The sequence below is a fragment of the Bufo bufo genome, chromosome 9 (genome assembly GCF_905171765.1).
Source record: "Bufo bufo chromosome 9, aBufBuf1.1, whole genome shotgun sequence".
In the NCBI taxonomy this organism is placed as follows: Eukaryota; Metazoa; Chordata; class Amphibia; order Anura; family Bufonidae; genus Bufo; species Bufo bufo.
The window spans coordinates 180,272,237-180,287,516 of record NC_053397.1 but is presented as its reverse complement, the minus strand read 5'-3'; the positions used below and the strand labels follow the sequence as shown (position 1 = coordinate 180,287,516).

General features: G+C 44.6%; 1 protein-coding gene across 1 annotated transcript in view; it reads left to right on the top strand.

Annotated features, from left to right (window-relative positions):
- SLC6A11 (solute carrier family 6 member 11) overlaps positions 1–15,280 on the top strand; it is a 254,723-nt gene that overhangs the window by 78,941 nt on the left and 160,502 nt on the right. The window contains exon 4 of the mRNA XM_040406984.1: positions 4,445–4,535. Coding sequence (XP_040262918.1) covers positions 4,445–4,535 — 91 coding nt within the window. The remainder of the gene's footprint in view (positions 1–4,444; positions 4,536–15,280) is intronic.

Genomic DNA, 15,280 nt, shown 5'->3' with positions numbered 1-15,280 from the left:
TTATGCATTTCGTCATAGAATTGCTTTATGGTCCATGGTAACTAAATCCATAACACAATTCACCTTTTACCAGTAAACAAAGCGTGAACGAATTTCAAAATATGAAATTCGCTCATCTCTAGCTCTAATCATAAGAAACCAATGACTCCTTTGTGTTATATCAGTGTTCCTGTTTCACAGTATTTCCTGCTTTGTGGTAAGAAGTAGAGCAATTGAAGATGTCTCCGCTTTTCTTTTTTGATTTCTTTGCCTTGTGGCCTTCCAGTTTAATCACAGCTTTCTAAAGAAAGTCAGAATAACCTTTAGAACTATTTATATTTGTTATAGTTCAAGGAGTAGAAAATGTCACATTTGCCGCACAGACAAGATAAAAATGACCTAGTTACTACTTGTAGAAAATTTTGAGTAGTATATATTCTTTATACACAGAACTTATTTTAACATTATTAAAAATGAAAACCCACAGCGCTTTCCACTGCAGCGATCATTGTGCTTATGGTCCAGTGCCTGTAGACTTTCCTTTCAAATGATGGCACATTCCAGGGAGCACTTACTCATATATTTGAGATTTCACAATAAATATTGCATTTTTGGGTAAAATATGTAGGTTAAAGTTTCATTCTACCAAGTTTATTTTAAGGAGGTTATTCAGAATGAGAAGTTAGGATGTGCAATTTTGCCCCAAAACAGTCCCAGTCTTGTCCATGGGCTTTGTCTGAGGTTGCAGCTTTTCTACATTGAAATGAATAGAGTTGCAATACCAGAAACAACCCATGGACTTTCTAGTGCCGGATGACTACTTTAAGAATCAAACTTTTCATAATAAAATGTTACTACAATATTAGAGAAAATCGACAATATTAGAGAAAAGTGAATTTCCTAAAATTTGTATAGAGTCAGAATCAGTTAAGAAATTTGTTTGCGCCCCAAATCAAAAAGTATTGAACCCCGTCCTGATATCCACTGTACATGAACGGCAGATGTCGGGTCTTTAAAGTTGGTGATCACTCCAGAGCACAGCAAGTCCCATAGACCCCAAATTTCTGCTGCTTTAGGCCTCATGCACACGACAGTATTTTTTCGCGGTCCGCAAAACGGGGTTCCGTTGTTCCGTGATCCGTTTCCGTTTTTGTTTCCGTGTGTCTTCCTTGATTTTTGGAAGATCACCAGACATGAAAATTGAAAAAAAAAATCTAAGTCAAGTTTGCCTTGCAAATGATAGAAAAAAAAACGATGCGGACGCACGGACGCGGATGACAATCTTGTGTGCCTCCGTGTTTTTTCACGGACCCATTGACTTGAATGGGTCCGAGTACCGTTGTCCGTGAAAAAAATAGGACAGGTCTTATTTTTTTGACGGACTAGAAACACGGATCACGGACGCGGATGACAAACGGTGCATTATCCGAGTTTTCAACGGACCCATTGAAAGTCAATGGGTCCACAAAAAATCACGGAAAACAGAACAACGGACACGGAACACAACAACGGTCGTGTGCATGAGGCCTTAAACTGCAGACACCCAGGGCTAATGTCTGTGATTGTTGATAATGCTGATCTCAGACATTTAACCCTTCACATACCATGGTCAATTGTGACATGGCATCTGAGAGGATTTTCCCCATGAGCACTGCACTCTCAAGCTTCTCTGCATCAAGATTGGGAAAGCTGTTCGGTCACTGTAGTAGCCCCGGTCTCTCTGAAAGATCCAAGGCTACCATTGCAATACTGTAGTTCCTATGGATCCCTGCCATGTTTTGAATGTCGCATAGGCTTCAATATTAATTCATTGCAGTCTATAGGACAAGCAATCAAATGATCACATGTTCAAATACCCTTAGAGGACTTAATATAAGTGTGAAAAGACCAAAAAAAAATGGTTTTAAAAATATTAAAAAATCTAAAATAAATATTCAAACCACTTTCCTTTCCCATAATCAAAATAAATCAACAATAAAAAAAAGCTAATTTGAACCACTGCATTCTAAAAGGTCCATGCTATTAAAATATAAATGTATTCATTTAGTGAAGAATGTCACAGGAAAAAAGTTAAAAATAGCCACGTCCCTGGTTTTTTTTGTTGCTTCACCTCCCCAAAAATTAAATACAAGTTATCAAAAAGACATACGCACCCCAAAATGATGTCACTAAAAACTACAGATTGCCCCACAAAAAATTAGCTCCCACACTTTAAGAAAAATATATTTTTCCAAAGTTTAAATTTTTTTTTTACTGTTAAAACACAAGAACAAAAACTATATAAATTGCTCTAATCGTACTGACCCAAACAATGGGGAAGTCTTAATTAGAAATGAGCGAATCGAAGCTGACGAAGTGGAATTCGATCCGAATTTCAGGAAAAATTTGATTCTGAACTAATGCGAATTTCCTCGCACTTAGTGGTAACAAATCACAATTTTTCCTAAAATGGCGGCTACACGTGTGAGGAACTCTTGGAAGGCGAGATGACCCATAATTCCATACATGCAGCCAATCAGCAGCCAGCCAGCCCGGTGATGTCACAGCCCAATAAATACGGCGGCCATCTTAGATTCTGACATTCACCATCGTACTTTGTTCAGGGACAGACGTTTATGCAGGAGCTAGGGGGAGTGAAAGAAAACCTCATTGTGAAAAAAAAAGCGTTTTATAAGTGCACGATAAGGATAGGGACAGACGTTTCAGGCAGTAGGGAGAGTGATAAAGAAAGCATCATTGTGAAAAACAAAGCAGTATAAAAGTGCATGATAAGGATAGGGAGGGATCATTTCACATCATTTTAGCGCAGGGACAGACCTTGCAGGAGCTAGAGAGAGTCATACAGAAAACATCATTGGGAAAAAAATACTATTTACAAATGCAGGGAAAAATTATTTCCGCATCCAAATAGCCATTATACAGCTCTGAAAAAAAAAAAAATCACCAAAAAAATGAATGAAAATAACTTACATATGTATGAAGATCCAAACAACTTTATTGTAAGTATATATAAACATATAAACAATACATACATATATAATAAAACAGGCAGCACAGGAAGAAGCCAGATCTGCTGGCGAAACGGCGTTGGGTCAGGAGTCGGCCGAGAGATCTTTGCACCATTCAGGGTATGTTTATACTTTGTCCTTTTTATTTCAACCTCAATCTCCACAATCGCCTCCTTTGCACTTTGTTTGGGCGTTGCTGCTATGAGGTTTTGAGGTATGCTCTTTCAGCTAGCATTCTTTTTCCCTGTTATTTCGTGCATCGATCTCCCGGCCTCTCCTTGGGTCCTGCTCCTCATCTGTGTGTCCCGCCTTGTGCTGCCTGTTTTATTATATATGTATGTATTGTTTATATGTTTATATATACTTACAATAAAGTTGTTTGGATCTTCATACATATGTAAGTTATTTTCATTCATTTTTTTGGTGATTATTATGATTCCTTGGGGGTCCGATGTTTTTGATATTAATCTGGCCGGTTAATATTGGTTGACCATTATACAGCTCTGTCATTCCAGCAATTTGTTGTAGGGGTGCAGTGATTTTAATAGCGACGCCTGTCATCTGCATGTCATACTGACTGACAGTATTATTTCACTACCCCAGCACATTCCCTATGCATGTTACTGCAAGGCACAGTGTTCTACACCACTATACAGGCTCTCTGCAGCCCGGAAATAGCCATTTTTTAATGTGATTCTTCGCAAATTAATTCGGATCGAAGCAAATTTTTCCTGAAAATTTGGCGAACCGGCCGAATGGAATTTTTTTGAAATTCGCTCATCTCTAGTCTTAATGTTTTCTTAATGTTTAATAAAAACAGACATGTCTGGAATGGTGACAGGTGATCTTTCAAAGATTGCATGAGATTAGAAACGTTTTTTGTTTGTTTTTTTCTTCTCAGAAACAGAGCTAAGGTTGTCCATTGTCTTTATCTGAAGGTACACTGTGCAAAAGTAGATTATCCCTTTATTACAATATCTGTAATGTGGACAACCACTTCAATATGTTTGATAATGCAAAACTGGATATGAAATGTATCAAATGGACATATGGGGCAGATTTATCAAAGATCAGCATTTTACTCTGGTCTTTGAAATCTCATGCACCACCTAAACTAGGCACATTCTCCAGCAGTCCATGAGCCATAATAAAATCTAAGTAGCTCTGAGCTGCCATCCATTTGAAAACAGGTGCCAAAGAAGATGTGTCAGGCCACTAGCCCCACCCCATCCCCACCACACGCCTTTTTCAGAAAAGTGGAAAGGATGGAGTAAAAACACCACTCACTACAAAATTTGCTACAAGTGGCATTTAAAAAGTCACAAACTTAAGGTTTGCAACTTTTTTTAAGCCACAAAAGAGGTGCAGGAAGATGATAAATCTCCCCCATAGTTTAATAATTATATTTTGGTGATTGAATTTTAAATAGTAAATATAACCGTTTTTTATGTTTACAGAGAAATGTGTGGAATTCCAAAAACTTAATATGAGTAATGGAAGCCTGTTTTCGTTTGCCAATGCCACATCTCCAGTCATGGAATTCTGGGAGTAAGTAAAATCCTATATCATTTACTTAAGCTGTCTGTAACTTATCTTAAGAATGCTGTTAAATATTTCATATTGATTATTCTTTGGAGTCATTAAAATCTTCAAGAAAGTTTTGGAGTTGTTACTGATCGCTGCCACCTGATGGATAGTTTTGAAGGTGTGACACATTGGCATGCATTTTATTAAAACTGGAGTAGAAAGGAGAAAGTTTGGGTGCTTTGCATCAAATGTAATAAAATGTGCAGTGTTCCAATAAATTTGGTGCATTTCGGGTTGTCAGAAAATGAAATTTACGCCTGCCATGAGCAGATGTAGACTCGCACCAAATTTGCACAATTCTTTCTACATCACATGCACATTTCTCATCACTTTTCAAAATTGATAAGTGACAAAAAAGTGCCAATTTGGCACATTTCATGATTTGAGACGTTTTGTTGCTGTTTATGTCCAAAATTGTTCTGAACTGCTTAATAAATTTGAACCATTTTGTATTGTGAACTCGAAGTGGCAAGCTATGTAAGAACATAAAGGGTCATTTATTAAAATGCCGGTCTAAATTAGAGATGAGCGAATCGAAGTTGACGAAGCGGAATTCGATCCGAATTTCAGGAAAAATTTGATTTGCACCAAATCCGAATTTCCTCACGCTTCGTGGTAATGAATTGCATAAAATGGCTGCTGCACGTGTTAGGACATGGAGCAAGGAACTCTGGGAACGAGGGATCACCCACAATGCCATGCATGCAGCTAAACAGCAGCCAGCCAGCCCTGTGATGTCACAGCCCTATAAATAGCCTCAGCCATCTTGGATTCAGCCATTTTCCAGTGTACTAGGCGCTAGGGAAAGTGGTAGAAAAGATTTTAAAACTTTTATTTTGCTGTATAGAAGTTCAAGGAAAGGATAGGGAGGAATCATTCTACAGTATTGAAGCAGAACAGGGTTTAACAGCAGGGGAGTTTAACAGCCTGGGAAATAGGAACAATCCTATTACACCTTGCTGCACTGGGGATCCAAATTGCCATTATACAGCTCTGTAATTCCAGCAAACCGTTCTTGTTATTAGGGTGCAAGTGCTGTTTGATACAGCCATTAACAGGGTTTATTACAAGGAAATATTTCTACGTCTTATTTGCCCTTGTGCGGTGCAGTTATATGTTCTAAAGCAGTGGTCCCCAAGCTTTTTTGCACCAAGGACCAGTTTCATGCAAGACAATTTTCCCAGGGACCAGGTGGGGTGGGGGGTTCTGGGGCGGGGCTTAGGGGGCGGGCAGGGCTTAGGGGGTGCTGGTCGGTGCTGACTGATTCATACGCATAACAAAACACAAGGTGCATATTAAAATATATAACACTATATAAACTGACTAGGGTCTCTGCTGCACTGGTCTCTGCTGCACTGTACCGTATTTTTCAGCCTATAAGATGCACCGGCCTATAAGACACACCTAGGTTTTAGAGGAGAACAATAAGAGAAAAAAAAATTCCATTATACCTCAGGTCAGACTATCAATCAGACCCCCAATGTTAATCAGACCTCTGATCAGACCACCAATGACTCAGATCAAACCCCTAACCTTCAGTCATCTATCAGCCCCCATGTCAGCCATAAGCCCCCATGCCAGCCAGCCATCAGCCCCATGTCAGCCAGCCATCAGCCCCATGTCAGCCAGCCATCAGCCCCCATGTCAGCCAGCCATCAGCCCCCATGTCAGCCAGCCATCAGCCCCCATGTCAGCCAGCCATCAGCCCCCATGTCAGCCAGCCATCAGCCCCCATGTCAGCCAGCCATCATCCCCCATGTCAGCCAGCCATCATCCCCCATGTCAGCCAGCCATCATCCCCCATGTCAGCCAGCCATCATCCCCGATGTCAGCCAGCCATCATCCCCGATGTCAGCCAGCCATCATCCCCGATGTCAGTCAGCCATCAGCCCCCATGTCAGCCAGCCATCAGCCCCCTTGTCAGCCAGTCATCAGCCCCTCATGCCAGCTATCCGACCCCCACGTCAGCCAGCCATCAGCCTCTATGTCAGTCATCAGCCCCCATGTTAGCCAGCCATCAGCCTCGATGTCAGCCATCCATCAGACCCCATGTCAGCCAGCCTTCAGACCCCATTTCAGCCAGCAATCAGCCGCCTATGTCATCCAGCCATCAGCCCCCCATGTCAGCCAGCCATCAGCCCCCATGTCAGCCAGCCATCAGCCCCCATGTCAGCCAGCCATCAGCCCCCATGTCAGCCAGCCATCAGCCCTCCATGTCAGCCAGCCACCAGCCCCCCATGTCAGCCAGCCCCCCATGTCAGTCAGCCACCAGCCCCCCATGTCAGCCAGCCACCAGCCCCCCATGTCAGCCAGCCACCAGCCCCCCATGTCAGCCAGCCACCATCCCCCATGTCAGCCAGCCATCATCCCCCATGTCAGCCAGCCATCAGCCCCCATGTCAGTCAGCCATCAGCCCCCATGTCAGCCAGCCATCAGCCCCCATGTCAGCCAGCCATCAGACCCCATGTCAGCCAGTCATCAGCCCGTCATGCCAGCCATCAGCCACCCCTCATGCCAGCCATCAGCCCCCCATGTCAGTCATTAGCACCCATGTCAGCCAGCCATCAGACTCCATGTCAGCCATCCATCAGACCCCATGTCAGCCATCCATCAGACCCCATGTCAGCCATCCATCAGACCCCATGTCAGCCATCCATCAGACCCCATGTCAGCCAGCCATCAGACCCCATTTCAGCCAGCAATCAGCCCCCCATGTCAGTCATCAGCCCCATGTCAGCCAGCCATCAGCCCCCTATGTCATCCAGCCATCAGCTATTGAATGTGTATGGCCAGCATAAAGAGGTTGTGTCACTTCAGCAAGTGTCATTTACCATGTAGAGAAAGTTAATAAAAGCCACTTACTAATGCATTGTTATTATCCATATTGCTTCCTTTGTTGGGTGGATTCATTTTTATATCACATTATACACTGCTTGTTTCCATGGTTATGACCACCCTGCAATTCAGAAGCGGTGGTCGTGCTTACACACCATAGGAAAAAGTTCTGGTCTCTCTGGTAGTCGAGACGGCAGGAGCGCACATAGGCTGGTGTTTTTTCCTATACTGTGCAAGTATGACAACCAATGATAGATTACAGGGTCAAAAACCATGGAAACGAGCAGCGTATAGTGCGATGGAAAAATTAGTCCAGCAAGCAAAGGAAGCAATATGGAGAATCACAATACATTAGTAATTGGTTTGTATTAATTTTCTCTACATGATAAATGTCATTTGCCAAAGTGACACAACCCCTTTAAGTACTATACCTTTTTGTATTTCTTTATATTCCTGGCTTTTCCAATAAAGAAATTCAAAATCCCCTCCATGGTCACACAGTTACAGATAAAAGGACACTTCCTGCAGCCATTAATGAAGCTAGTTAGGAACTTAAAGGGAACCTGTCATTAACTTTATTCTGATCTCACTGAGGGCAGCATAAAATAGTGACAGAAATGCTGATGTCAGCGGTGTGTCACTGATGAGCTAAAAGTAAGAGGTTGCTGAGAACCAGCATCATAACCATTGCAGCACAGGCCTGGAAAAGAGTCAAATCTACTTGAGAAGAGTCATAGTTATTCCTAATCTCCTGCTCTCCCACCGACCTGCTGATGATTGCCAGTTCTCTCCTAGAGAGAAAGGGAGAAAACTAGGTAGAAGACTGTCAGTCATCAGCAGGTGGGCAGGGAGAGCAGGAAGTCATGAATAACCAGGACTCTTCTCAGGTGGCCGGGACTCTTTTCCAGGCCCAGTCTGTAATGATTGTGATATTGGTTCTCGGCAACCACTTACTTTTAACTTATAAATGACAGACCGCTGAAATCAACTCACCCGTCTCTACTTTATACTGCCGTTAGTACGGAAAGCATCAAGTTGATGGCAGGTTCCCTTTAACACATAACTTTTTGAGTTCAATGTATAAAAGTATGCAGTAAGCAGAAATAGCAGAAATTAGTTTTGGGTCTGATTCGACCCGAATCGAAAGCGCCCTAATTGCCCTGAAAAATTGTGTATGACACTATAGGGTCTAATAAAACGGTATCTAACCTCTTTCAAATTCTTTAACGTTAAGATAGCATTACTATTGTAAAAATGACAACAAATGTATGTTTAGATGGTAACGGGTAGCATCAAACAGCCTGTTTAATAACACACTGCACTGTTTGATTCTAAGCAGCACAAATACCAAGAGTTTTAAGATTTTTTTTTGCAAATGTGGAACAAATTTGATTTGTGATAGATTCATTTATCTTTAGCAATAAGATCCTAAGATCTCTTAGTGCTGGCTGTTGGTAGTCAGAGCTAAAAAAAAAAAAAAAAAGTTTAACTCTATAAGTATGCAGGAAATTTTGAGCTTTTGTATGACAAAAAAAGACTCCTATACAGACACAGTACAGACTGGTTCAAGACTTAACATTTACATGAAAGGTTACGAAACCATTCAAGGTCAGTCTTGTATTGTCAGTCTTTGGAAAGACTCTTTGGCAGATTTTGTAATCCTTCAATTTGACCAGGTGAGCTAAATTTATTACAGTGGTTCACACTGTATAATAAATCTGGGGCATCTTGCTGGAAATATTAAACAATTTGGTCAAACTTTACACCACCTATTGGCTGTTGTACTTTAAATATTTTTTTTCCTTCTAAATTTGGCCACAATTTGTTTCATTTAAACCATGAAACTTGCCAAGTTAAAGCACAAAAAGTTTCTGGAACATAGTAAATGTATTCTTGTTTTTTTAGGCAAATTGTGCCAGAATTCTGGCATCTTTAGCTCATTAAGTTTCCCCCTCTGTCTTGATTTATGCAATAATTACTGTTTTAGGATTTGAAGAAGAAAAAGGATGTAATAATTTAGTAACTTGTATTATTTTATTCTTCTATGGCCTCATGCACACGGAGGCTTTTGTGGTCTGCATCCGAGCCGCATTTTTTGCGGCTCTGGTGCGAACCCATTCACTTCAATGGGGCCCCAAAATATGCGGACAGCACTCAGTGTGCTGTCCGCATCCGTTGCACCGTTCCGCAGCCCCACAAAAAAAATATAGCGTGTCCTATTCTTGTTCGTTTTGCGGACAAGTATAGGCATTTCTACAATGGGCCGCAAATTGCGGAAAGCACACGGGCCTCATGCACACGACTGTGGCGTTTTTTGCGGTCCACATTCCCTGTAATTTCATATTAGCCGCTGCTGACATCAGCGACATTATATGCGGTATTTCTCCTCTGTAACGTTTCCACACCCCAAATACCTGTGACATTCCCTGTAATTTTTTATTAGCCGCTGGTAACAGCATTGAGCTTATCTGCGGTATATCTCCTGTGTGACGTTTCCACATCCAAAATACTTTTTTTTTTTTTTTGTGCATACACTTACAAATCCTACGCTACTGTATGTGTGACATACTTTCAAGCATATATAACATTTAATATGAAGAAGGCGAGCAGTAAGAGACAGGGAATTGGCTGTGATGCTGATGGTGCACACAGAGGCCGTGGCCCTAGGCACATTGAAACTGTGCCTGCTGCCAGAGCACAAGAAAAACTATTATCCACGATACCTAGCTTCATGTCCCAGTTTGCAGGGCGGCGCAGGACAACGCTCTCGAAGTCAGACCAGTGCGACCAGGTAGCCAGTTGGATTGCAGCAGATAATGCTTCCAGTCAGTTAAGCACCACCCTGTCTTCCACCAAGTCCAGTCTCAGTAACCAAGAGTCTGGTCAACAGAATCCTCACCCTGATCCTCCTTCCTCCCACCATGGAGAGTTTTGCCGAACAAGTGATCCCATACTCGGATATTCCCAGGAGCTCTTTTCAGTGCCATTCCTTCATAAATTATTAGCACCACATCTTCTGTTTAAAGTGTGCGCATCCCTAAAATATCAGCGACATCCAGTGCAGTTTTTCTGTAGACACTGCAAACTGTGACTTTACCAGTGGTACCTGTAAAACGTTTCCTCATCACAAATAATGATGTCAATTTTTTTTGCACATACACTTCCAAATCCTTTCAAGAATATATCACATTTAAAATAAAGAAGGCGAGCAGTTGGGGACGGGGAAGTGGCAGTAATGCTGATGGTGCACGCAATCCTCACCCTGATCCTCCTTCCTCCCACCATTTACAGTGTGGCCAAACAAGTGATCCCACACTCAGATTTTCAGAGGAGCTCTTTTCAGCGCCATTACTTGATTTGGCCCTCTCGCCAAGCATACTTCAAGAGGGAAATGAGATCTTGTGCCCTGATTCCCAAACTCTTGAGCATCCACAGTCACAAGAAGATGACGGTGGGGAACAATTAGTTTTTCACGAGGAGGAGGATGATGATGAGACACAGTTGCCAATAAGTCAACAGCAATTAGTGTCTCAAGAGGTTGATGATGAGGATGAGACACAGTTGTCAATAAGTGAGGTTGCTGTTAGGTCAACAAGTCAGGAGGATGAGCAAGGTGAGGAATTGGAATTGGTGAGGAGTGAGGAATTGGAAGGAGGTGGTGGACGATAAAGTCGCTGACCCAACCTGGGAAGGTGGCAAGCCGAGCGAGGACAGCAGTACAGAGGGGGAGGGATCCGCAGCACCGCAACAGCCTGGAAGAGGCAGTGGGGTGGCAAAAGGGAGAAGGCAGGCCACAGCAAATAAGCCCGCAACTGTGTGCCGTGCCCACCTTACATCAGCATATGTCCCGTAACATCATCCGTGCCCTTACCAACGCAGTTACTGGGAAGGTTTACTTTACCACTGACACATAGATAAGTGCTTTCGGCCTGGGATGCTACATTTCCCTGATGGAAAACTAGATGAACTTTGTTGAGGCCGGCAGCGAATCATACCCTGAAATGGCAGAGGTGCTACCGACGCCAAGGATTGCAGGCCCTAATTCCATTAAGGTTTCCGCCACCACCTACGTTAGTGGCTCCAACCCCCACAGCTCCTCCTCCACTTCCACCTCAGAATTATCCTGTTGCAGCACCAGTCAGCCATCAGCCACTAAAGTGGGGAAGCGTCAAAAGGCCGTGCTTAAGCTGATCTGCTTAGGTGACAAACAGCACACCACCGCAGAGCAGTGGCATTAGATAATAGACCAGACTGAGCTGTGGCTCTTGCCACTAAACCTAGAACCAGGCATAGTAGTGTCTGATAATGGCCATAACTTAGTGGCGGCTTTGGAGCTCAGCAAGCTCACAAATATTCCATGCCTAGCCCACGTCTTAAACTTAGTGGTTCAGCGGTTTCTCAAAACCTACCCCAATTTGCCTGAGCTACTGGTGAAGTTGTGCCACATGTGTGCCCATTTTTGCAGGTCATCTACAGCTTCCGCCGGTCTGTCACCACTGCAGGAGCGCTTACAATTGCCAGCTCACCGACTGTTCTGCGACATGAGCACATGATGGAACTCGACGTTCCACATGTTGGCCAGGCTTTGTGAGTAGCAGAGGGCAGTAGTGGAATACCAGCTGCAACATGGTCGTTGCCTTTCCAGTCATCTTCCACTCTTCACAAGCGAGGAGTGGGCATGGATGTCTGACCTCTGTGAGGTTTTAAGAAACTTTGAGGAATCAACACAGATCGTGAGCGGCGATAATGTTATTATCAGCATCACCATCCCACTTTTGTGTCTACTCAAACGCTCGCTGCTCAAATTTAAGGCTGACGCTTTGCATGTGGAAGAGGTGGAAATGGGGAAAGACATTACACAGGGTGATAGCCAGACCACCCTCAGTTCATCTTCTCAGCGCAAATTGGATGAGGATAAGGAGGAGGAGGAGCAGGAGACAGTTGCCTCCGCTAAAGAGGGTACTACCCATAAAAGTTTACTTCCATCTGTTCAGCGTGGATGGGCAGAAGAGGAGGAAGAGGATGAGGAGATTAAGAGTCATCCTCCTGATGACGACAGCGAAGTCTTGCCTGTTGGGACTCTGGCACACATGGCTGTCTTTATATTAGGCTGCCTTTTCCATGACACATGTTTTACGCATTTTGGATAACACCGATTACTGGTTGTTCACCCTTCTCGACCGCGTGCTACAAAGAGAACTTCTCATCTCTCATTCCTGTGGTGGAGAGGATGAGCAAAATGGTGCAATACCAGACGGTCCTTGTGCAAAAATTGCTCCAAAAATTTCCAGCTGACAACGCTGGCGGCAGAGTACGTAGTTCCTTAGGCAACCGAGCAGGGAAGACGAGGGGAACATACAGAAGTTCCAACAGAGGCAGGGAAACACAAAGCCTGGGACAGTTTCATGACACCCCGCCAGCACCCTCACCCTGATGCGCAGCCTAGTGTCACAAGTAGGGAGAAATTTTTGGAAGATGGTGAAGGAGTACGTAGCAGACCGTGTCAGCGTCCTCAATGATCCCTCTGTGCCTTACAACTACTGGGTGTCCAAGCTGGACACGCTACGCCTTTGAGGTGCTGGCCTGCCCTGCCGCCAGCGTTTTGTCAGAGCTGGTATTTAGTGCTGCTGGGGGCATAATAACTGATAAGCGCATCCACCTGTCAACTAAAAATGCTGACAGGTTGACTCTAATAAAAATGAACAAGGCTTGGATTGCCCCTGACTTCTCTACTCCACCAGAGGAAAGCGGCTGAACATAAAATCACTTTAAATGTGTTTTTTATAATGTACTGAATACACTATAATCCCATGCACCCCTTCCACCACAAAAAAGGGTATATGATTAAATCTTCCTTGTCTCATCCTCCTCCTTTTCCATCATATCAACATGCTTATTAGTCTGCCCTCGCTCCTAATGTTGTAGAGGGTCAGCTCACCTGCAGGCCCTCGCGTATAATGTTTTAGAAGGTCAGCTCACCAGCAGGCCCTCACCTACAATCTTTTAGAGGGTCAGATCACCTGCAGGCCCTCGCATATAATGTTTTTGAGGGTCAGCTCACCAGCAGGCCCTCACATGTAAAGTTTTTGAGGGTCAACTCAATTGCAGGCCCACGCATATAATGTTTTTGAGGATCAGCTCACCAGCAGGCCCTCCACCATAATATTTTACAGGGTCAACTCACCAGCAGGCCCTTGCCCATAATGTTTTCAATGGTTAGCTAAGCAGCAGGCACTCGGCCATAATTTTTTCAATTGTCAGCCCAGCAGCACGCACTTGCCCATAATTTTTTCGATGCTCATATCAGCAGCAGGCGCCAGCCCCTAATGTTTTAGAGTCAGCTCTGCAGCAGACCCTCACCCCTAAAGTTTTAGATCAGCGGTTCTCAACCTGGGGGTCGCGACCCCTTTGGGGGTTGATCGTCCCTTCCCTGGGGGTCGCCTGAGGCTTCCTATTATGCCCCCGTTCCCGCCCCCTAAGTGAGCCGCTGCCGCCGCAGTCAAGCACAGGGAGATGAGCGCTTCCATTGCGCTCATCTCCCTTGTAATCTGACTGTGCTGCGGCGGTGCAGGGGAGGGAGGGGTGTGTCCCCTTCCCTTCCTCTGATAGGCTGCCGGCGCACTAGGCCGGCAGCCTATCAGAGGCCGGCGCAGGCGGCGCGTGACGTCATCACGCCGCCTGACCCTTACAGCGCTGGACACAGGCCAGAAGAGGCCTGCATCGCATCGCTGACACTGAGGTAAGTATGTGTTTTTTTTATTTTATTACAATACTGGCACATGATGATGATGATGGGGGGGACTTAATACTGGCTGGCACATGATGATAATGGTGGGGGGGCACGTAATACTGGCTGGCACATGATGATGATGGGGGGGGACTTAATACTGGCTGGCACATGATGATAATGGGGGGGGGACTTAATACTGGCTGGCACATGATGATGATGGGGGGGGACTTAATACTGGCTGGCGCATGATGATAATGGGGGGGGCATTTAATACTGGCTGGCACATGATGATGATGGGGGGGCACTTAATACTGGCTGGCACATGATGATGATGGGGGGGGACTTAATACTGGCTGGCACATGATGATAATGGGGGGGGGGGCTTAATACTGGCTGGCACATGATGATGATGGGGGGGACTTAATACTGGCTGGCACATGATGATAATGGGGAGGGGACTTAATACTGGCTGGCACATGATGATAATGGGGGGGACTTAATACTGGCTGGCACATGATGATGATGATGGGTGGGACTTAATACTGGCTGGCACATGATGATAATGGGGGGGGGGGAACTTAATACTGGCTGGCACATGATGATAATGGGGGGGCACTTAATACTGGCTGGCACATGATGATGATGGGGGGGACTTAATACTGGCTGGCACATGATGATAATGGGGGGGGGGACTTAATACTGGCTGGCACATGATGATAATGGGGGGGGGACTTAATACTGGCTGGCACATGATGATAATGGGGGGGGACTTAATACTGGCTGGCACATGATGATAATGGGGGGGCACTTAATACTGGCTGGCACATGATGATGATGGGGGGGGACTTAATACTGGCTGGCACATGATGATGATGGGGGGGGACTTAATACTGGCTGGCACATGATGATGATAATGGGGGGGACTTAATACTGGCTGTCACATGATGATAATGGGGGGGACTTAATACTGGCTGGCACATGATGAAAATGGGGGGGGCACTTAATACTGGCTGGCACATGATGATGGGGGGGGACTTAATACTGGCTGGCACATGATGATAATGGGGGGGACGTAATACTGGCTGGCACATGATGATAATGGGGGGGCACTTAATACTGGCTGGCACATGATGATGGGGGG